At 59.3% G+C, this 23121-nt stretch overlaps 1 protein-coding gene across 1 annotated transcript in view; it reads left to right on the forward strand.

The window, feature by feature from the left end:
* The window catches only part of CAMTA1 (calmodulin binding transcription activator 1), a 735454-nt gene that overhangs the window by 246717 nt on the left and 465616 nt on the right, over positions 1-23121 (forward strand). Inside the window, 1 exon segment of the mRNA XM_036025251.1 lies at positions 10326-10393. Coding sequence (XP_035881144.1) covers positions 10326-10393 — 68 coding nt within the window.

The following is a 23121-nucleotide window of genomic DNA, read 5'->3' on the forward strand; positions in this document are numbered from 1 at the left end:
TATCTCCCCAAGTAGGCAGGTTATTTCTTCTCACAGATTAAAGCGTAGGACGCACACCGTTCCAACACCCGTCACACCGCTGCGTGGCTGGCGTCGAGGAGACTTGCCGGGGCTCCTCCCTGGCGTCGTTTGGATATTTCCCTTGTTCTTCCCCTGGTCTTTCCGTCCCCTCCCTGTACTTCTTAGCGTGTTTTCTAGGATGTCAAGTATCCTCAGGGCTGTGGCCGACCCTTGTATCAGTCAGGGCCCAGACAGGTCACAGAGACCCCTCTGGATGTTTGAACAGAGAACACTTAACACGAGGAGTTGTTAACTGGTAAACGGCGGTTGGCCACTAATAGGAGTGAAAGGAATTTCTAAGAACACCGCTCTTCTAGGTTGTGGGAGAGTGGACAACCAATAACCTAGGGACCAGAATAGTACCCGCGCCCCGCAGGCTGGCATTCAGACCGCTGCAGGGCGCTGGCCGCCACGGGGCCCAGGAGCAGGGCATCTGAGGCAGGGGCTCGGTGTTGCTTGAGCGTGGGCCCAAGGGAGTGCACCCTGAGGATCCTGGAGCCCATCTCCACGGCCCCTGGGCACCCGCTGTAAATAACAGTGGTGACGATAGAGATGACAGAGGATGGAGACCAGGAGGGAGGTGTCCTCTTGCCGCTGTCGCCTTGCGGGGTCCCTTCGTTGCTCTGTTGATGAGGCTTCCCAGTCTGCTGAGCGGTTCCAGAGAAATGTTTCCAGGGCCCGGCCTCCGGGCCACAAAGCAGGACACAGAAGGGTGAGGTTAGCACGAAAAGATGGTAAATTGGCAACGGGCACACCTCTGGAATAGGAGTTGGGCAGTCCTGAGAACAGCTCCATCAGCAAATGGCGTTTTATGCAGGGGCAGCGAGGGCCCTCCCTGGTCACATGTCGCTCTGCTGCAGCCTGTTGCTCCAAACGTGGGTGTTTCTGGACAGCCTGGATCGCTGGGGTCCTGCAGTGCACTCAGTCTCCAATCCGGAGACGCCGGAGTGGGAGCCCCAGGGTCACGCGCCTGCGCCGTCCGGGCAGGTGAGGCGAGGGAAGCCAGCCAGCCCGGTGGGGAAGGCGGCCGCCTGGGGGCGTGTGCCACCCAAAGGGGCGGCTGCTCCACAGTTCCAGCCAGTGCGTGCCCTGCAGGGGTGTGGGCCCCGAGGTGCCAGACCTCGCTTTTCAGGAGAAGCTCGGAATTTCCCCCTCCCAGTCTTCACATATTGACAGGCAACCCGAATGGGGGCGGGCACCGTGCGCACCCAGCCGGCGCCGCTCTGGGCGGATTGCCCTGGGCTTCCTTCGCCTTGGAGGTGCTCTCACTTCCTCGCTGCCCTGCGGTTTATGCAGCCCGTCGCTTTGCAAGCCCGTTTGTTTCACTTGTGAAAAAAATTCCACTTTCAATTCGTTTTCATTGTTCTAGTCCAGGTGTCATCGTCTCTCTCCTGGGCTGTAACCCTAGTGTCCCATCGTGGTCTCCCCTCCACCAGGGGCCCCCAGCACAGTGCTTGTGTGTCTCCCCTGTGCTTCAGAGCTTTACAGGACCCCCGGCTCCTGTGGTGCGGGCCCCCTCCCCTCGCACTTTAATCCCTGCCCTTTCCGGCTCCGCATCCTGTCGCTCCCCCGCCCAGCAGACTCCAGCCGCTTCACGCGACTCAGAGCTCCCCAAACACGTTTGCTTCTCCCACGTTCCTGCTTTTGCGGCGCCGTTTCCTTCCCCGATGCCCTGTGCGTCAGCCTGGCAGCCTCCTACTCAGTGCTCAAGACCCAGTGGAAGTGTCAGCTCCTTGCCGCAGCCTCTGCTGGTCTTCTCGGCACGAGCGCATCCCTCGTGCTGCTAATTTAGTGCCCGTCGTCCGTTCTGCAGTTGACACGCTAGCCCTGGATCCTGTCGGCCCTCTCAGCTGTGTTTCCCAGGACCGTCACTCACTCCTCTTTGTATTGTTAGGGCCTCATGCAGTGCTTGGCGCATAGTGGATGCTCCGTAATTCACTGGAAGATTGAACGAATGAGTGAGTGATGAAATGAATGAAAGACTAACTGGGTTGCCTCTTGCCTGAATCTCACTCCAAACTCCGTTTTTCTGATGGCTCCTTGTGTCTGCCCTGATTGGCGGTCTGTTGGTCGTGCGAGTGCTTTACTGCGTCTGAAGAACAGCCAGCCAGCTGGGCCGGGCTTGTGTCACGCGTCCAGGCCGGTAGGAGTTTACCCTGAACTGCTTCTTAGTGTTCTGTGGGAAGTGCTCCAGGCACGTGGGTCCGAGTACAGCCCTGCTACCCCCAGCAACAACGCACAGACCGTTGTTTTGTGCGCCGCTCGTTTAGATGAACAACTGGTCGTTTGGAAGGCATGGCTTGGGCATTGGCTTGGACCTGTGGGTGGGGACCCAGAGCATCTTGCAGAGACAGGGTGTTGTCCTGGTCTGCTAGGTGCTCAGAAGTGTGTCCAAGGGTGGGAACAGGGACGTGGAGAGGGGGCGTTGCACCGCTGGACCCAGGGTTGGAATATGTACCTCGGAGGAGAAGACCCACCAGCTAAACGCACGGGGCGGGGAGAAAGCAGGCGAGAGGGGCTGCTGGCAGCGGGGTGCCGCATGGCCACTCACTCACTCAGATCAAGGCCAATTATTTTTGTCAAGGGCCGTGAGTGGTGAGTTCTGGGAAAACTTGCTCCCACGGTAAACATGTTGGTTAGGAGTCATTAATATGACATTCACACGTCCCTAATACCGTACATAACCAGAGATCTGGCACCCCAGAAATACCCAGAGGACATTAAGTATGAGCCTGAAAACTGAGAGTGTTGGAAACGAGATATTTTTGCTCCTCGTCTGAGAGTGAAGTAATTGCATCCTGGGGCTCTGGCAGATGCGGGCCGGCTGCTGGGGGGCTCCTGGCTTTTTTCCCGCTCAGCTTTCGTCCCTTCCAGATAAAACCCTTGCACGGAACTCTCATAAAAAGCAAACTTTACACAATGATCCCTTGGTTGAGAGATCCAATTTTGGGGGGCAAAATACCTGAGATTATGTAGCCCACAAACGTTTGTACTGCTTGGACTCAGGAGAATAAGAAACAAAACATAGCTTGTGGTGGTTCTGTGTGTTTGATTTGTCCTGATAAGGACTCCGGGCCCCTGGGGACCGGCCCTCCTCTCCCTGAGGTTGGGCCCGTGCCCCAAAGACAGGGCGAGGGCGGGCTGCCCCAGGAGCGCCGATGGAGGCCGATGGCAGGAAGGGGGCTCCTGTCCTCTGAGGGCGGCTGCAGGGGAAACTGTGCCAGGGAGCCGCTGGCTCCAGGGCTGGGAGGGTGTTTCTGTGGGGTGTCCGCCGGGGGGGGGGGTCTCTTCTTCCGGAGAGGGAGTGGACGTGACGGCAGCTTGCGCTGAGAGACGGAGGGGCATTGTGTCCCTCTGAGAAGCCCACGTCCCCTCCCGGAGAAACACGGGCTCCTCCACACTGGGGACAGGACGCCGCTCCACGCTCTGACTCGGACCCGTGGGACAGCAGCTCTGCATCCCTGGCAGCCTTCGCGGCTGCACACCTGCCCTCATACCGGGACCCCGCGCCAGCCGCGGGCGTGCACGGGGCACAGCGGCTCTGTAGGTTCCGCCGTCATTCCCATCCGGGGCCGCCCTGCCCGCCACGGCTGCCGCACGTGTCTGTCAAGCACCCGCAACACGGCTGCTCTGGACTGAGACGGGTCGTGCATGGACAGCACGTGGCAGGGTTTGGAAGGTGGCGTGAGGGGAAATGCAAAATGGCTTGTGACCCCTTTTTTAATGAGTGAAATCATATTTTGGATACATGAGTTTAAAGTAGAAAATATATTAATAAATAAAATATATTTTAAATATTAATTTCTCTTGCTTCTTTTTAGTTAATTTTTAAAAAAGGTTTTATTTATTTTTAGAGAGGGAAGGGAGGGAGAAAGAGAGAGAGAGAGAGAGAGAGAGAGAGAGAGAGAAAGAGAAACATCAATGTGCAGTTGCTGGGGGCCATGGCCTGCAACCCAGGCATGTGCCCTGACTGGGAATCAAACCTGCGATGCTTTGGTTCGCAGCCCGCGCTCAATCCACTGAGCTACGCCAGCCAGGGCTACTTAACTGTTTTTTAACGTAGCTTCCGGCGGTGTTAAAACCACTCCTGCGGCTGGCGTCTGTGGCTCACGTCACGTTCCCAGGGGCCAGCGCTGCGCTGGTGCTGCAGGCCTGGCTGGGGGCCGCCTTCTGAATGGGGGTGCCCACCTCTTCATGTGGGTGGGCTCCGGCCTTCACGGCAGCAGAGTTGCCTCAGAAACAGGCTCTGAGTGTCCGCGTCCGTGGGACGAGAACGCTGTGCTCCCTCATGCAGCCCCCATCCGTGCCCGCAGTCATCTCCGCACACTGGATCTCACGGGGGCTCCCCAGGGTGCGGGAGCTGAGACCCGGATCCCCCCTGGACACCGAGAACAGAGGACAGCACCCACCATGCACACAGATGCTAGCGGCACAAAGGGCCCAGAAGCTGCTGGAGGTCACCGTGGAGTGAGGCGTCAGAGAAGACTTCCTGGAGGAGGTGGTCCGTGAACAGGATCGAGCAGGCTGTGTCGGTGGAATCAGTGTGCGGGGGCTGAGGTGGAGGAGGCCACGAAGAGCCAGGGTGGCACAACGTTGCATTCCCACGTGCTGGTCCCCGGGGCAGCCTCCACGTGGGTCCCCGAGCCTTGCCTGCCCACAGTGGGCTCACCCTGGGGGGCTTTGCATTCCTCCATCTGAATGCATCAGCCCAGGGCGGACAGGCCCAGCCCCAGGTGGTGGGCGGTCGGCGTGCCTGTGGGCGGTAGCCACGAGCGACGATACGGCGTGTGACGAGGCACGAGTGCCAGGGGCAGAGCCGCCCTGCCCCTGGGGTCCTGCCCTGCGAGCTGGGGCTTGTCCGTGCCTCGGGGAGGGGCCCCCTGGCTCCCCTGGGGCCGAGCAGATTGAGGGGGCCCGGGAGCCTCCTCCAGTGTGTCCCCACCGCACACAGACATCAGGGCTTGGCGTGGATTTCCAGTTGGGCACCCAAAGGACAAACTAAACGTTTAAAATCTGCAAGCTGGGCAGTCTTTGCTTTGGAACCTGCGGCGAGTTCCTTCATCCTGATAGTCCAGTTATTCTCCTCAGCACTGACGCAGGGCCTGGGATCCGGGAAGGGAGGGGCGCCCAGGGGGCCGGGAGCCGGGCAAAGCCCGCAGGCCCAGGGTCCCTCTCTGCAGGCAGGGGGCAGGGAGGGCTGGCACGCTCTTCGCCTCGGAGCCCCACCTCGCAGGCTGTGCACACCCCCTCCTTCCTGCGTGTTGCAATTAGACACACACGAGAGTTGCCACCAGTGGCATTTAGAACATTCACAATGTCGTGCAACCTGCACCTCTGTCTAGCTCCTGACACTGCATCGCCCCAGAGGAGACCACACCCCTGTGAGCCGTCACCCCCACGCCTGTCCCTCCGGTCTCCGGCAGCCACTCATCTCCTTTATCCCTTCGGAGTCGCCCGTTCTGGACGTGCCACGGCAATGCAGTCGCACGGTGTGTGGTCTCTGCGTCTGGCTTCTTTCACTCAGCATCCTGTTTTCAAGGTGGACCCATGGGGCGTGTATGGTGACTTTATTCCTTTTCTGGATGAACAGCATTCCGTTGTAAGAACCCACCATATTCTGTTTATCCGCCCACCTGCTGGCGGACGCTCGGGCTTTGTGCACGATTGGCTGTTGTGGCGAGAGCTCCAGAACATTCCTGTGCACATTTTTAAAAGATTTTATTTATCTATTTTTAGAGAGGGAAGGGAGGGAGATAGAGAGAGAGAGAGAGAAACATCAATGTGGGATCACTGGGGGTCATGGCCTGCAACCCAGGCATGTGCCCTGACTGGGAATCGAACCTGCGACGCTTGGCTCACAGCCTGCACTCAGTGCACTGAGCTACGCCAGCCAGGGCTCCGTGTGCACATTTCTGTTTGAGCCTCTGTTTCCACTCCTTGGGGCACGCTCTCACCTTGTTGGAGTGTCCGGTGGGTTCCCTGGGCCAGACTCCGAGAGGCAGCAAGTGGGAAAATCACGCACGTGCCGGGTACCGAGGGCCCTGGGGTCGGCCACCGCCACGCTGGCCTCGGGCCGGTGCCCTCTGCTCTCTGCCCCGGTGCCCTGCACGGCGAGAAGGAGAGGGACCGGACGTGTGTTCCCACCGCCTTCTCTGGAGCCCTAGGCTGCGGGTGCTTGGGGAGAGGGGGGGACAGCCAGGAGGGGGCTGCGACCCTTCTCTTCCGAACCTCTTTTCCTCTCGCACAGCCCTCCCTTCTGGTCTGTTGTTTTGTCTGCCTTAGGCAAAGGCCTCACGGGTGGAAGGAATTCCCTCTCCCCGGAGGAGATGAATCAGACAAGAGTTGGGGGGTAGAAAAAGGCTTGATCCTGCTCGAGGGAGAGGCTTCTGCTCGTGGCCGCTCTGTCTGGCCCCTCCTGGCCTCCCGAAGGGCGGTGGGCGGTGACGTGACCCTAGGTCCGCGGGGAGCGGGAGGCTGCCGGCCACTTGGGGAGAGCACGGCCCCCGCCTGCAGTTCTTCCTGCCTCCGAGCGGACACGCCGTGGCCGCCCTTCAGGAAATTCAGAGCAGCGGTGGGGACTGTGGGCCCTGGGACCACTCCGTATGCGTTTGGTTCGTGTTCTACAGAGACCAGCCCTGTGACCTTGGGCCTCAGTTTCCCCACCTGTACAATGGGTGTGGTTCCTGCTTCATAGTTTTTGCTGAGGATTCCATGACGTCATCCTCCGCAGGCTCCCAGAGCAACAACTGTCGGCCTAAGGCGTCCCTCCACCAGTGTCAGCCGTTGGGGCGGTGGTGGTGGTGATGCCACGGGCGGTGATGTCCTTCATCTCCCGGTCACCCCTTCCCAGCCCAGAGCACTCTTCTCACCTTCCTGCTCTGGATTTTGATGGTTCTCACCTGGCTCCACACTGTCCAGCATCTAAGTATTCTGTGTGGCTCTTGGGCATGCGCACACCTCTCTCCCCAGCCTGTTCCTAACCTTCGGGAAGGCAGGGTTCAGCCTGTGGTCCGCCCACCTGATGACGAGGCAACCCGAGGTGCGGGCGAAGGAAATGGGCTGGGAGGACCGGGAGGCGTGGGTCTGGGAGTAGACGGGCAACTGAGACGTGCCCGGGTCAGCTGGGGGCCGGGCAGGGGCGTGGTGGCGTTCCCCGGTGGCCGAGGTCAGCACCAGGGCCTGGCCAACTCGAGCAGCGCGGAGCCTGGCTCAAGGGGTTCTGTCTCCTTAGCTCAGAAAGGCTGCTCGGAAGTGGGGCGGGCCCTACCAAGGGGGCTCTCTGTGGGGGTGTCCCTGCAGTCTGGGGGTGGGAGCGAGTGCTCAAAGGCAGTCCCTAAGTCAGTGTGACTTCCTGTGGCCTCTGCTTGCTCGCACAGCGGCCCGGTGGACCGCGATGACCCTCTGGCTCTGGTTCCAGAGCTGACCGTGTGGCTGGCCCTGCCAGTGGGCTAACCTTGGGCAGCTACGGTGGCTCGTCTCCCCGCTGCTTGACCGCGAGCCCTTTCAGGGCAGCCTTCGCGGTGGTCCTGTTCCCTGACCGGCGTACAGCAGCAGGTGCTCGGTGTGCATTTGCAGAGTGAACCCGGAGCGCAGTGAGTGGCCCAGGAAGCTTTTCTCTGCGCAGGGCAGTCGGAGCGGGAGGCTTCTGCTGGGCTGGGGTGAGGGTTGGCCGAGGGGTGTTCCTGAAGGCCTTCGGGCGTCTGGGTCCTCGGGGCACTGTGATCCATCTGGAGGTGGCTCGGATGCACCGTGTCCCCATCCTCTGCGTCGGGGGCTCCCTCAGCTCTCAGCATACTCCTGGGCAAGGGCATGGACCCAGGGGGTTCTAGTTGGCACAGTTTCTCGGACACCAAACCCCCTAAAGTTCAGATAGGTGGGCTGATACGCACATGGGCTAGGGTTAGCCACTCCCGGCTCCAGCCGCTGTCTGCCCTCTGTGCTCTGTGAAGCCCAGTGGGCACCGCGGACAGATGGGAGGGTCGCTGCAGCTCAGTTGGACCAGCCGCTGCGGCGTGACCATTCATTGTGGGCACGGGGGGAGAGGGTGGAGGGTGGGCACCCGTGACAGTAAGTCAGTCCAGCTGCGCTGGCAACTTCTGATGGACCACTGGCACCTGCTACCTCATCACAGACCCCTGGACGGGCGGCTCACCCTGTGCAGACCCTGTCATGACGATAATGGCAGATATGGCTGTGGGCATTGCTAGATGTAGTGCGTGTATTGAGAACCGTCACTCCTTGTAACTGCCCAGGTGTTCCGTAGCTCAGCGTCGTAGCAAACGGAGGTCTAAACCGGCTGAGTCATGAGCTGGACATCTGGCAGCTGGAAGGTGGCAGAGCCGGCAGCCGTGCCGCTCTGTGTGCTGCTGGAGCACGGGTGCTTCGCTGCGGTGGCACGTCACCTCCCCACAGCCACTCGGGGAAGTCCCTGGCCAGCGTACACCCGGGGAAAGTAGTTTTGCTGCATTTAAGTGCTTGCTTCATCTGTCTGCCGTGATAAACTTATCCAGACATACAACACATGCAGAACACATGTGTGCACAGACACACACTTACACATGCACATATATCCCCAGAATGCCTGCTCTTCCCCCCCCCCCCCATCCATCTGCCCACCAGCCATCCGTCTGCCGGACGGACACGTATCAGGACACTGTTGGGTCCGGGGATACATCAGTGGTGACGTGTTCTTTGCCCTCGAGGAGCTCGTGGGCCGGCGGGGGGTGCCGCCCAAGTAAACAAGCAGTTAGGACACACGGTGACCCACTGGTGGAGGGCGCCAGGCGCCGTGGGGGCACGCGGGATGGGCAGGCAGCCCATCCGATGCCGCTCTCTCGTGGGACCTTAGGGAGAGAGTTTTTGAGGAGAGGAGAGAGAGCACGAAAGGCCGGGGACGCGAGGGAACAGTGTGCTGGTCCATGAGCCCCTTCAGCTGTGACGAAGGGTAGAAGCTCCTTCGATGAGGCAAGCCCGCGTTCGCCACAGGTCCCGCGTCCAGACGGGGGTGGCCTGGGCTCTGCGTTGCTGGTCACCGGCTACCCCGAGGGAGCAGCTGGTTTCCATGGTCACATCACATGCCGATCTCCACTGGGGCCTGTATGGCCTTCACACGGGGTGGCGGGGCCGGCACGTTCCACTCGAACCTGCTTCGCGTACCTGGTTTTAGGTGGCAACCCCTGCTGCTTCTTCAAAGCCGAGTTTAGCTTCTCAGGTCACGGGTGGCAACTGCACCGTGCCCAAGCCCCGGGGGGCTGGCATGGAGGAAGGCCACGGGCCTCTGGGCGGAGGGCTGCTCCCAGGCCCCCTGGCTGCAGCGAGCCTGCAGGCCGGCGCCTCTCCTCCGCGCGCTCCTGATGGTGAAGGGCAGCAGCTCCGTGCTGCTGTGGCGTCACCAAGATCAAGGGAAGTGCGCACTGCTGAGACCTTAATTTAACTTACGGTCCTGCCAGTTTCTCGTGCGCGGGCCTGTGTGGGGCTGCGGGTAATGGGCCGTGTCATGCCTCTGAGCTGGAGCGGTGACTCATGTTGATGTCGCCCACCAGCTTTCCATGGAAATTATTAATAAATCAGTAATTCTATCTGCCGCGATGTTGTGTTTATAAATATTTAATTTACCTTCAGGTGCCCACATTTTCTCCATCTTTGCCTTAAACTCTGCTGACATTGCTCTTCTTTCTGGAGCTCAGCTCAGTAGATTAAGTTATCAGCAGTGCAAAAGGTTAACTTTCTCTCTCTCTCTGCCCCCCTCTCTGGAATATGGCTTTATTGGTTCATTTTAATCTGTGTGTGATTTGGCTCAGGGGGCTGGGAATCCGGCTGAGAGAATGCACTGTCTCCTGGGACAATGACAAAAGATTAGTCCAGCTTCAGAGGAAGGCAGACCGAACTTTCCAATTACGACCTTGCACGAGTGCACACCTATTGTTGGCACAGGTTTTTCCCTCCTTAAATGAATGACATTTAGAACCTGAAATGGCGTCTGATGTTTTCCGCCCACGGGGAAATAAATATCTTTGTCCTTGCCACTGCCACGTCTTTTGAAACCCCGAGCTTTGATCACCGTCGCGAGGCAGGTGGAATGGACGGGGCTCACAGAAACCAAAACCACAGAAGCGCGGTCGGGCCAAGTGTTTGCCGGCAGAGGTGGGTTCCAGCCTCGCGGCGGGAGAGAGCAGCTGGGGTGGGGGGGGGCACACCGTTTTCCTGCCTCTCTGGATCCAGCGTGAGCTAATTGTTGTTATTATCTCTTTATTCTTCTGTTTCAGGAAATTGCAGCTTATTTGATAACATTTGAGAAACACGAAGAATGGCTCACCACCTCCCCTAAGACAAGGTAAAACGCCCCGGCTCTTGTGGTTTTTCGTGCATGTGCAGCGAGCCGGTTGATTTTCACCGGTTACCTGGCTGGACCTGTCAATCCATGGGCGAGCTGAGAGTGCCACATTTTGGTGGACAGCTTGTGACTCCGAGGCCTCCCCGAGTGACTGGAGACCGTGGGAGCCACTGCACGTGGTGGATTCAAAACCACACGGCTGCTGGCCCCCGGGTCGGGACTTTGAACTTGGCGGCTTCATGCTCATGCCCTCTGCCGGGCGCTCTGGCAGCCCTGGCAGGCGGGAATGGCGGGAAGCATTTATTTTTGGGAACGTGCCCACCTGCCACCAGGATTGTCTAGAAACTTACTTTGTAAAAGGGGAACTTTCATCTCAGTGTGTTTTACAGGCTGAAAGTCACGCTATTCTTGACGGTGGGGAGAAGAGCTCCCCAGTCAGAAGCGCTGGCTAAGTCCCCAGTTCACTGCGCAGCCAGTGTCCTTGAACCTGCCGACGGCCACAGCGCTGAGCCTCTCTCCCCAGCTGGGTGGGGAGGGAGTCCGTGAAGACGCCTCGCCTTGTGTCCTGCCCGTGCTGGTGATGTTGTTTTGTGCAGAATGGTGAAATTGAGATTTGGGGTTCATTTTCGAGGCAGTTTCTCCTCTCCTCTCCAGCCCTCAGCTTTTATGAGCTGGTATGCTGCATCGCAGCGCTTCGGAAATATGCGGCTCCTCTCTCCCGATTGCCGTAGCTTCTCTGTCAGTGGTGACAGGGCCGGGTGTTTATTAGTTTCCGGAGCGAGGCTCACAGGAGCGCTGGGCTGCGCATTGAATTGAAGAGGTGGAACGCCCAGCCTGACCCACTTTGGGCAGAAGCACCAGATTTTCCAAGTTTGTTGCCCGGTACCAGAGAAAGGAGTGGCGTGCGTCCTCTGTCCCCGTGGCCATCAGCTTGACCCATTCGTCCTTTCCGAGACACGGAGGGACGAGGGGCTTGTCCCCTGGAATGTTAACTCACTCGAGCAGGCACTTTAAAAGGTGACTCCGTCAGCCTTAGGCTTTTCGTGGTTGGCGTCCTTCAGCTGGGACAGCCATGTCTGCAGAGGGGTCGGAGGCTGCTGAGGAAAGGGGATTGTTTCTCAGGGTCCGCATCTCCTGGTGGCGCAGGGGTGAGGGTAGAGGTTGGCTCTGAGCAGCTTTCCTTGAATGCCACAGCGTGCCCTCCTCTTCTCAGCTTGCTGGGCCGTGCTTTCCCTTGCTGTAAAATCAGGCGGTTTGTAACAGTCAGCTTTTGCTGTGATAACGCCATGTAAGAAACATCTCCAAACTTTGTGGCTTGTAACAACAGGTCTTTGTGTCCTTCTCACAGGTGTCTGGGCTGGTTGTGGCTTTGGGGTGGGTTCAGGAGCACCAGATGCATCTTTTTGTTCACCGTCTGGGACGCCCGGTCCTCCGGGAGGACGGCAGAGGCTTAGAAGCCCTGGGCAGCCCGTGCAGGCGCAGTGGGAAGCCCTGCTGCTTGTGGCGTCCGTGTCGCATCTGCTCGCAAGCCCACTGGCCAAGCCCAGTAAGAATGGGGCCAGGAGGGGCATTCCTGCCGAGGCTGTGCGGTGCGGTGGGGTGGGGGCCGGGCAGAGAGTGAGGGGTGACACAGGTTACTGCTCGGTGAGCGCAGCCGCACCCCAGACTGTGGCGAGCCCGGCCCATTCATCTCGCCTCTCTTCTGGGGGCGTTTCCTCCCACGACGGCCGTGCCCGGACTCGAGTGGGCAGCACGTGGGGCTCAGCCTTGGCCTTTCACTCAGTAGGTATGGCTGGGGCCTGGGCATCTGATGGTTCTGACAGGGTCCCAGGTGATGGGGGGATGGGGTCCGCCTGGGACCTTACTTCGAGGACTGCTGCCCCAGCTTCTCGGGGTGGGGGGGAGGAGAAGGAGGCCCGTCTGGTTCCTGCCTCCCCACCGTCCCCGTCCCCCGGCTGCAGCTCTCATCTCGAGCAGCCTCCGCCCCCCTGTGTGCCCTCCTCTCCTCGGCTAATGCCCCTTGAGTCCAAGGGGAAGGGAGGAGCTTCGGTTTGGCCAGAAGGGGAGCTCTCTGGCCGAGTCCCGCCTGCCAGCTGGTTCAGACGTGCAGACAGGAGCTCTGCCGCAGCCGCCACCGTGTGATGGCCAGTCGAACGTGTCGGGGGGGCGGGAGGGTCCTGCCTCGAGTTTCAGCCTTCAGAATTTGGGCTCCAGATGAGCAGGGAATGCCGCTCACGGGCGTGCCTGAGTCACGTGACTTTCAGGAGTCTAGTTAGAGCCAAGAGACTTCCCACCCGGAGGCACGAGGGGGACGCGCGGCAAAGAGAAGGCATGCGGAGATCAGAGGTCAGCACGTCTGGCTTTGAACCTGGCTGTCCCTGAGCAGCTCTGTGGCGTTAAGAAGTCACTCTGGCCCCTTTAAAAGCCCTACTCTTTCTTTTTCGTGTGTGGAGTGGGGCCGATACTGACCCTGTCCTCACTGGGCCCTTATGAGGATTGAACGATACGATATTGGTGACCTTGCTTTGCGTGCTGGCAGGGTCTGTGTTGCTGTGGGGGCGGGGGGGGGGGACGCCGCAGATTCTCTGGTCAGTGGAGGGCGGTTCCGGGCCAGCTGGGGGCCTTGGCCTCCCGGTGCGCCCGGCCGGAGTCTCTCCAGGCGTGGGAAGGGCAGCTTCCTCCCGAATGCAGGGGCCGAGGACGGGGGCATTTCCTCCGCTGTCACTACATCCCCTCCCCGCTCACGCTCGAGGCTGCTCGTCCCGGGGGAGGAGGAAAAGTTGCTGCGGTTGTTCAAGGACCTTCCTAAATTAGTTGTTGAGTCGAGTTTGGGTCCCTCCGCCCATCTCTGCGATGGAAATTAATTGGTGCAGTTAACTGCTGAGTTCATACAAACCGGCCTCCTGGTATTAAGGAATTAATGGCACCAATACTCTGCTGAACGCGAAGGCAATGCAACTTCTGTTTGCCGCCGCCACTGCTAATTTCATTTTAGAAAATTAATAAAAATGAATTGCACCACTGACATTTATAGAGTTTCCTAATAAAATGATACATTGTTTGTGTGGAGGAATCCCTATTAAATTAATTGTTGTAATCAGCCCACATATAGATGTTGGCACAGGAGCGGCACGGGCACCCAGCCCTTGTCCCCGTGGCTGGGTGCCGGCCGGGGGTTATAAATAGAGCCCTTGCTCCAGTTCCGCCCTAATTACAGAGAAGGCCCCGGGAGCCCCGCTCACCTGTTCAATAACGAAGCGTGCCCCGCGGGGGCTCCCGGGGTCGGGGGCTGCGGGGCGGCCGTGGCGCCGAGGCAGGGCCGAGTGAGTGCCGAATGCTCACACAGCCCGTGTTGTAGCATCGGCAACTGGGCCCTTCTGGAAATGGCGGTTTGAAAAATCACCCTTCAGGACGTCTTCATGTGGGGCCCTTGCTGTGCGCTCAGCACTGTAATAATGCCGTTTGGGGACCCTGGGGGGCTCCGTGCTGCCCGCCCCATGAGGTGGGTTTCCAGTCTTGGGATCCAGAGCGTCTCCCTCTGTCTAGACCGATCTCTCAGCTCCTCCTTCTGGCGTGATTCGGGGGGGGGGGGCGCATTCTCTGTGAGGCTTTCCCTGAACGCACACTTTACAATTGCACCCCCCCCCCCCCCCGCCAAACCCCACTTCCCCTTGTTTTATGTTTCTCCTGAGTGCTGATCGCCAGCCGACACCACGCATTTCACCTGTTCGCCTGCTTAATCCCTTTGCTCATCGCCGCCCTCCTCTTCCCCAGAGCAGAGGTGCCACGAGGAGAGGGGTTTGGGTCTGCTTGTCTGTGGGGGGGTGTCCCCCACGCCCACCGCAGGCCGGACACGTGGTGGGGGCTCAGGACACACGCTGCGCCGCCCTGCCTGTGTGACGGGAGGGAGAGGGAGGCGGGAAGCAAGGCCCTGGGTGTTGGGGAGGAACAGACCTGCTTTGCTCGGTTTTATCTCTGTCCTGAGCGTCTGCCCCAGGACCGGCTGATGGACCAGCGCCGGGCTCTGGGGCGAGCACTCTGTGGGCTGGCGCTGTGCTTTTTTTTTTTTCTGCCTGCTCAAAATATTCTTTATTACCAGATTCTAAAAGAAAATTAAAAAGTTTTAGGAAATTTATTGGGGTGGCATTGGTTAATGTATAGATTTCAGGTGTAGAATTCTGTAACATCGTCTGTATAATGTGTTGTGTGCCCACCACCCCAGGTCAAGTCCCTTTCTATCACCGTTTATCCCATCTTCACCTTCTTCTACCTCCTCATGCCCTTTCCCTGTCGTCTGTGTCTGCGAGGGTGTTTTTTTTTTTTTTTGCTTAATCCCTCCACCCTTTTCACCCAGTCCCCACCCCCCTCCGCCCCACCTTGACAGCTGTCTGTCTGTTGTGTGCATCTGTGAGTCTCTTTCTATTTTGTTCGTTAGTTTATTTTGTTCGTTACATCCCACATGTGAGTGAAGCCATACAGTGCTTGCCTTCCTCTGGCCGGCGTGTCTCACTGAGCACAGCGCTCTCCAGCTCCATCCGTGCCGATGTGAGGGTAGGCGCTCCTTCTCTCGCTCTGCTGCGCGGTATTTCCTCTGCTCTGTCTCACTGCGGCCGCTTCGCAGAGCTCCAGGGACGCCGGGGTGTGACGGCTCACTCTCTGTGGACCGTTCCCCAAGTCCGAGTCCCCCTCTCCTGGGCACCTGCGTGTCGTGTTATCTCGAATGTGCCATCTGCCCTCTTCCTGAGAAGGAGGGAAGGGGAGCCCTCCCTCCCACCCGGGGCCACTGCTGAGTCCCCCGCTGCTTGGGAGAGTTAACGACTCCCGACTCACGCCTCTACTCCTCCTTGGCCTCTGTCCCGTCTGTGCCCCGAATGGACTCAGTCCCCAGCGCTGCCAGGGTCCGGGTGAATTCACATGCTCGCTCCCGGGTCCCCCAGGCTCGGCCCCGCCCTTCACCGCAGGCCGAGCGTCAAAGCAGCCCCACTGTGCGTCTCTCTCCCGGCCGGACGCCCTCAGCCCAGCGTTGTTCCTCTTGCAAGTCTTGCAGATGTCCCTGAGGTCAAACCCGCACTCTGGTGTCGACGTCAGGGTCATCATTCTGCCTGCGCCTGCCTTTCTCAGTGCTTTTCTGTGACCCCCCCCAAGTGCCTGCTCCAGCTCGGGGGCTGCTCCCTGCCCTCCAAACACTCCTTCCGTGTCCCTGCCTTTGCCTTCACTTGGCCGCTGACCTCCCCTCGAGTGCGTCTGTCCAGCCCAGCCTGCCCGTCCCTCGGGTGTCCCTCTCCCTGGGCGCCCTGCACGGACACGCCCACTCCTAAGGGGCCCTTCACACTCACCTCGTCTCCCGTCGTCTGCCAGCATGGCTGTGCTGGTGTGTGAGTCCTGCCTCCCCAGAGAGACGGCCAGCTCCCCTGCCTTGGGTCCTGCTGTCTTTTTTGCTTCAGAATGGCTGTGCACAGAGGGACGGGAGCTTCGATGGGCGGGGAGTGGGGGGTGGGGCGCCGTGCAGACTCCCGGCCACGTGGCAGGTGGCGGGGGCACAGACCAGTCGAGGGGATCGGGGCAGTGGCGCCCACATGTGGGCAGGGGGCTCCCCTAGACGCCAACCTGATCCGGCTCCGGGCCGATTCCTACGCAGTGGCGGCGTTCGGCTAGCCCCTCTGTGAGTGGCATGCGGGGGCGACCTGCTGGCCACCCTGGGGGCATCTGCTCCCTGGGAAAGTTACAGCACCTTTCTAAGGAAGCCCTCAGTCCCGGGGAGGCTCAGAGTGGAATTGCACGAGTCTCATGGAGGTCCCATTTGGGTGGTTAAAACCTCTCCCAGACTGGAAGGGGCTGGGACCCTGCCACGTGCCACACATGGGTGGACTCCGAGGACACGGTGCCGTGTGCCGTAAGCCGGCAGCAGGAGGCCAGGACTGCCCGATGGCACAGATGGGAGGGCCCGGGAGACGCCGAGTTCTTGGCGACAAAGCAGAATGCAGGGCGCCAGGGGTGGCGGGGGAACGTGGGAGTGAGTGTTTAATGGGGCGGAGCCTCGGTTTGGGAAGACGAGCCGGTCTGGGGGTGACGGCGGGGCTGGCTGCGCTGTGGTGTGAACGCGCCTCGTGCCCCCGAACTGAACACTTAAACATGGTTGAGATGGAAAATTTTATCTTATGTATATTTTACGACACTTAGAAAGAAGATTCCCAGAGCTGCTTTTGTAGGTCTTCCTGTGCCCCGTTGGCACAGGCGGGCAGAGGTGGGGACTGGGAATTGGTCCCACGTGCGTGTGGGGGCGGGCGAGGGGGTGCTGCCGAGGACAGAGTTTGGAAGGGCAGCTCTACACCCGGATCGTTTCAGGGCCTCTGCTCTGCGGATCTCGAAAGAAAAATAAACTAGGTCAGCAATCATCTCGCTGTGGTGACCTTTGCATTATGCTGAATTGGGGAACTGCTCTCAAATTAACATAATGATGTGTCATGTTACATCCAGTTCAGCATTTGCCTAATGCATTGAGCAAATCCTTGACGAAGTCCCAACGATCATCGTTCACCCAAGAGCCAGCGTAGTGTGAGGGGAGTTCACGGGCGGGTCTGCTGACTCAGGACCCCGGAGGAGCCCCAGCCTGCCCGGGACCCTCCCTGCCCCAGGGCTTGTGCCGCAGGGGTCCCGCGGTTTCTGGACGCGGTGGGAATAGCTGTGACCTGGATCCTGAGAGCGCCTGGTGCCTCCACGGTGGTGGGGAAATCCCTAGCCTCCTCGCAGAAGTGGGTCTGTCCCAGATTCTAGGTCATTATCCGGAATTGCAGACTGCAGAGGCGGCAGAGCAGCCGGCGCTGGCAGAGGCCACCTCCCCAAGTCCCCACCGTGCACGGGAGGGGCCGAGGCGGGGGCGGTGCAGCCGGTACTTGGGTGGGCAGGGGGACCTTGTCACACACGCCTGGGTTCGTGTGTCCTCAGCTGTCTCAGCCGCTGGTGGAAATGGCTCTGCCAGCCGCGCCAGCCTCCATCGGGCCCTGGGTGTCCTTGTGGGAGGAGGCTGATGGGGGGAGGGCGTGTTTGCATCTTGTGTCTCCCTGGGTGGGACGGCTGCCAGCCGCCAGCTCCTGCCTCTACTTTCTTTTGTTACTTTAAATTCTACTTAAAATAGCCATGCGCATAGTGTAATAAGTTAAATGGTCCTAAAGGCTCATAAGAAAGAACAGCATCCCTCTGCCCTGCAGCTCAACCCTGTTTCCCAGGAGTGGCCACTCTCAGTTCTTTCAGTTCTGATGTTTGCCCCCAGATTTCTCAGTGTGTTTATTCTGCTGTTGCTTGATTTGTCCATGTTAGATGTTATCGTGTGACTCCCTCCCATGCTCAGGGAGGCTTAGCCCTGCACTGCCCTCTGCTTCACTGTCCTCACGACGGAAATGCTTGTTAGCGGGGCAGCCAGCGTCGGGCCATTCTGACCTTCGGCATCTCTAGACGCTGACCTCTGGGACGCCACTTGGGTTCTCCAGAGGGGGTCCGTCACCATGCCGCCTGGTGGTTCGGGCTGGCTTAGCGGCCAGGGGTTGGGGAACCAGTAAGCGGGAGGCTTAGAGTTTCCCCAGAAATTACTTCACTGTCCTGGCACGCATGAGCGTGTCTTGCCACTCGTCTGTGGTCTGCAGGCCCAGGGCCTTTGGGGCTTTCTCCCAGCGGATACACGTGTCTCCGGTGGGGACAGAGGCCAGGCGGTGGTCTGGTTGCCCAGGTCCGTGTAGGGCAGGGAGTGTCTGGTGTTCCCCACACAGGGTGCAGCCTCTTCCCGCCCCCCCCCCCTCACCTCTGCCTTCTCCGGCATCCGAGTGTTTCCGGGGCTCTGCAGGTGGGTTGGCTTTTTCCCGGCGTCCCCTCTGGGCACGTGGGTTTGAGCTTCTCCCACTTGGCTACGCCTGCTTCCCAGCTCTCCGGGATGTGTGCGCACCCTTGGCCCACGCTCACCTCTGTTCCCTCTTGCTCTGTCCCTGTGGGCCTACACCTGCTTGCATCCCTGTGCTGTCAGTGGGCCAGAGGAGCGGCGCTCGGCCCTCCGTGCCGCCTGGCCCTGCTGCTGTACCGGCTCTCACGTGCTCATCCGCCCCCCCCCCCCCCCTCATTCTCAGCCGACTTCCGTTTTTCTCGCTTGCTCTTTTCTCTTTCCGTCTCTGTTTGTGGGAGAAATGCCTCACAATGCAGTTTTGAGGTTTCTAACTGCACGGCTGCTCAGGGCCCAGGAAACCTTGCTGCTGAGGCGCGCATGCTCCCCGCCCGCGAGGGTATGGCCCCAGAGGCCTGCAGCCCAGCTGACGGCGCAGCCCACGCATCTGCTTCCCCACCTGCTGCAAGCGCTGCCCTTGGTTCGGAGCCTCTCGCGACGTTGGCCCAGCAGCCCGGCCTCTCCCTGGGCAGAGTTTCAGGGCCCTGGGGGTCGCCAGGGCCACCCGGTGTGCCGTGCGTGCCACCCGACGGTGGCTCCTCCGTGCTCTGTATGTCAGTGGTGCGAAGGGGCCTCCGCTGGGTGGTACAGAAGTCCCACGGGGCTGCGTGCTTCTAATCAGGGCACCTGTGATGCAAGGGGGGTGCTGGGGTACCCCGATCAGAGGCCGTTCCCTTAGGGTGACGTCTGCCGGTGTCTCCGAGCACAGCCTGGCGGGGTGACGGTCACTGAAGATGAAATGGCTTGCTGGCACTGCGCTCCCGCAGATCGATAGGCATTTGCCTAGCCTGCCCGTCAGCATTCACGGGCTGCTGGCTTGTTTTGTTTCTGTTGCCCGGGAATTTATTCGTAGCATCCTCGCTCCCCTGTCCTGGGCTTGGGAAATTAGGACTGTTATTTCTGTAATGGGCTGGACTGGCATCTGTGGCATTTCCTCTGAATCAGTGCTGATCTAATTAATTGTTACTGGCTGCGGGGAGGGCAGCTGCCCGAGTGCCCAGCAGCACGGAGGGTGGGGAGCCATGTTCCCGAGGCAGACCCTTTGTACGGCTCATAATTTTCTGTGCAGCGAGTCATTGCCAAGGCCACTGGGCACTCCGGGCTGCTCCAGCCTGGCCAGGGGGCATGGCTGTCTGTGCTGTTCTTAGGTTCTCCGCAACCCTTCACTAGGGGGTTAAAAAAAATTCAAAACACATGTGCAAATACAGAGCACACACATATAGACACATAGACACACACGTATGCATAGGCACATGCAGGTGCAAGTGTATATGCACATATGCAACACACATGCACACACTCACACACACATGTACATAGGCAATGCAAGACACAAGTGCATATACACGCACACACACAGCACCCCCATAGCCTCAGACACACGCAGAGACATGCATACAAACACATGTACAGGTGTGCAGCACACACACACTCACAAGGCATGTGCCACACACGCACAATACAGAACACACAGTACGCGTGCACACGTGCAGACAACGCATGCAAATATACATGTGCACACGTGACACATCGTCTTCAGTTGTGGCCTTCTTCTGTAAGGAAACCATTTCTGGGAACAGTTTCCTTCTTTTTATTCAGTGACTTAATAAGATGGAACATTGAAACATTCCGGGTAGCGGAGAATTTCTCCTGACAGGGGAAATCAGCGCTGGCTGCCCTGACCTCACCGGGCAGGGAGCTCACTGCCGACTGAACTGTTTAGGTAGAGGTGACCCTGAGGGTGGAGGGAGCCCCGGTCCAGGCTGGGCAGCGGCGGGAGGGGCGGGTCCTGGCGATGCCGAGGGCGGGGGGTTTGCCAAGCCCCTCCGGGCTGGCCGCTGTGCGAGCCCAGTGCTGCCCCGATGAAGTGGGCAGGAGTTCAGGACAAGGTTGTTTATTCTTGTTGGCAACTCCCGAGGCCCGGGACCTTCTGACTGCAGCAGAAACGGGTTTCCGTGTACAGGGGCAGCTGGTGCCCGGGCTGAGGTGCTGGGAGATCACACAGCTGCCAGGGTCAGGGGAAAGGAATGAAATCCGGGAGAGAACAAACCTCAGGCGCAGCGATGGGGGAGCGAAAGCAGGCCAGGCACGGCCCCGGGAGCACGGCCCGCGCCGTGAGATGCGCCGTGAGATCCGTGTGTTTCCGCAGGCACAGACCTGCGGCCGCCAGCGTCCTGCGCTCTGGAGAACCAGCTCAGCCCGCCACCTCGGGGACCCGCTGTCCCTCTGACCTGGGTGGATGCGCTCTGTTTGGGGAGGGGTGTGGTCTTCACCAGGGATTATTTGTGAGCCCTTTACTTCCAGACAGATGATACCAGATGGTCACCCATGTTGTTGCCGGTCTGCTTCCAGTCGCCTGCTTATTTAGTGAACACTTTTTAATTGCTCAGGGTGTGCAAGGTGCCGAGTGAGACTCTGGGGGTGCAGTAGAGGCTGAGACAGGCACGTTATAATAACGGCGACGTTGAGGACAGCCCCGGGGACAGGTGCCGTCAGAGGCTGCTCAGAGGTGGGGGTGGGCAGGAGGGGCCACGACAGGCAGGCTCTCTTCCCTAGACGCCGAGCTTCGGGCAGAGACCCGAAGGTTGAATGTGTGTGCACATGTGTTTGAGTGTGCACGTGCGAGTGTGTGAATGTGTGCATGAGTGTGTACGAGCGTAGGTGAGTGCACGAATGTGCGTGTTAATGTGCCTGTATGTGAGTGCAAAAATGCGTGCGCATGTGCACAGAAGTGTGTGTGTGTATGTGAGTGTGCGTGCGCATGAGTGCATGCATGTGAGTGTGTGCATGTGCATGAATTCCTGAGTGTGTGAGACCATATGAGCATGGGTGTGTGTGAGTGTAGCGTGTGTGTGTGAGTGTGTGGGTGGGATGAATGGGTATGCCCTGAAGGGAAGCACCTGACGCCCCGCTGTGCCGTGGTAGCCTGCGGGCCCGAGGTGGGCGGCGCTAGGGCAGCGTGAGACTAGACAGCAGGCCCGCAGCTGCAGAAGGGGAGGCTGGGGGGGAGCCTGAACGGTGGGGTTGGAGAAGCCGGGAGAAGCCAGTGGGGGGGGCGAGGGGAGCAGGGGCTGGGTGGAACAGGCTTAGGATTCAGGGGGAGTGCCGGCCGCAGGGGGACTCCCGGTGCAGGGTTTTGAGCAGGGCAGCTGAGCGAGCGGATGGGGTGGACAGGCTGGTCTCGGTTGCTCTGGACGGGATGGGCGAGCATGGAGGCCCAGAGCAACCAGGAGGGCACGCTGACGTGCCGCTGCAGATGCCCGTGTCGGCGGTGGGAGGCCTGAGGCGCTGTGCGAGGGCGCCCGTGCCCTGCGAGCTGCTCTCCCGCGAGCAGAGCTGGCCCGCCCCGCGTGCAGGGTCGGAGGATGCTCAGTGCGCCTGGCGGCCCTGCGGGGACTGGGCCTCCGCCGCTCACAGCTCTGGTCCTCCTGGAACGTCACTTGCATGGCACTTGGCCGGCGTCACTCCCTAGCTGTCCCTCTGTCTCCTTGCATCCTGTGCTCGTCCTGCTCTCTCGCGTCTGCTGCTGCTCAGTCCCTGCTCGTCAGACGGGGTCCCGGCCGAGGCCCCGCGGGACGGGACGGCGTGGTCTCTGGAGGGAGGGGCCGTGCAGGCTGTGGGAGGGCTTCGCATCGTGGGCCCGTGTCTGCGTGAGAAAAACACGGACGACGACGCGGATGGTGATGGACGGCAGAGAGGGTGACGGGGGGGGGGGGATCTTCTCCCAAAGTAATCGCCAAACTCCGAGTTCTTTTTTGGCTGTGGTGCAGAAGGTGGGAAAAAACTCCCCCTTCGCGTTCTGAGAAAGTGCTTTGTTCTTCTTGTAGGGAACTTCCACCCCTGCTTCCTTCCCATCAGCGCACGTCTGGGATTATCCATAGTCGTGCCGTTTCTCTGGCGCTTCATTTCCTTGCCCGGTGCCAGCGGGCCTGCAAGGATACGTAAGAGTTGTGCAGTTTATTAATTTTGCATTAAGTAATTAATAGTAAAGCTAATTGATGAATTATTCAATTTTCAGGTAAAATGGGGTGATAAATATTCATAACTTATTTTATTAAGGGAATTTCCATTTGCTATGTCATTAAATCTAGATTAACGAAGGCCGGTTTTAAATGAAGATGGAAAACAATTGTGCTTTGGAATTAATTTACTAGGTTAAGGTCATTGCTTTGTGAGTTTACCCCCCCTGCCAGAAAGTTAGGGCTGCATCATCTGGCTAGGTGTCTGAGCTCACGGAAGTACCGTTGCCATGAGCTCGGGAAAATTCCATGAGTCCGCTGAGGGCTTCTGCACACCGTCCCCAGGTCCCCGCGGGCACCCAGGTGAGCGCGGTGCGGCTGGCCTGCAGGAGGCCGATCAGGGCCGTTTGCAGCGAGCTTCTGGCCGGGGCTGTGAGCTCTTTGTTGTTTCCTCAGGAACTGCAGCAGAATTTAGCATTAGCCCCAACCAAACGTGATGAAGATATGCGTCCTGGTAAGAGGATAGTGAATACATGTGCCTCAGCGTCAACTTTAAAGCAACTTTAGGCTTTCCCGGGGAGTTTCAGGAGACCCGTGCTGTGTTTTCCTGTCTATCAATGCCATCGGCCAAGGGTTAACAGTAGAATCCATTTTTATTTGCGTTTTTCCCTAGCTATCTGATTTCTTTTAGGTCTGGTTTATATTAGTTTGTAAAACTGCTTAGAGCAGTGATCCACAGACTAGTACTGAGGTTTCCCAGCACCTCACAGGCTGGTGATGACTGCAAAGCTCATTAGAGTCTGGGGGCTCTATCCTCATATGAGCCCTGTGCAGTGGGCAAG

The sequence above is a fragment of the Phyllostomus discolor genome, chromosome 5, assembly GCF_004126475.2.
Source record: "Phyllostomus discolor isolate MPI-MPIP mPhyDis1 chromosome 5, mPhyDis1.pri.v3, whole genome shotgun sequence".
In the NCBI taxonomy this organism is placed as follows: Eukaryota; Metazoa; Chordata; class Mammalia; order Chiroptera; family Phyllostomidae; genus Phyllostomus; species Phyllostomus discolor.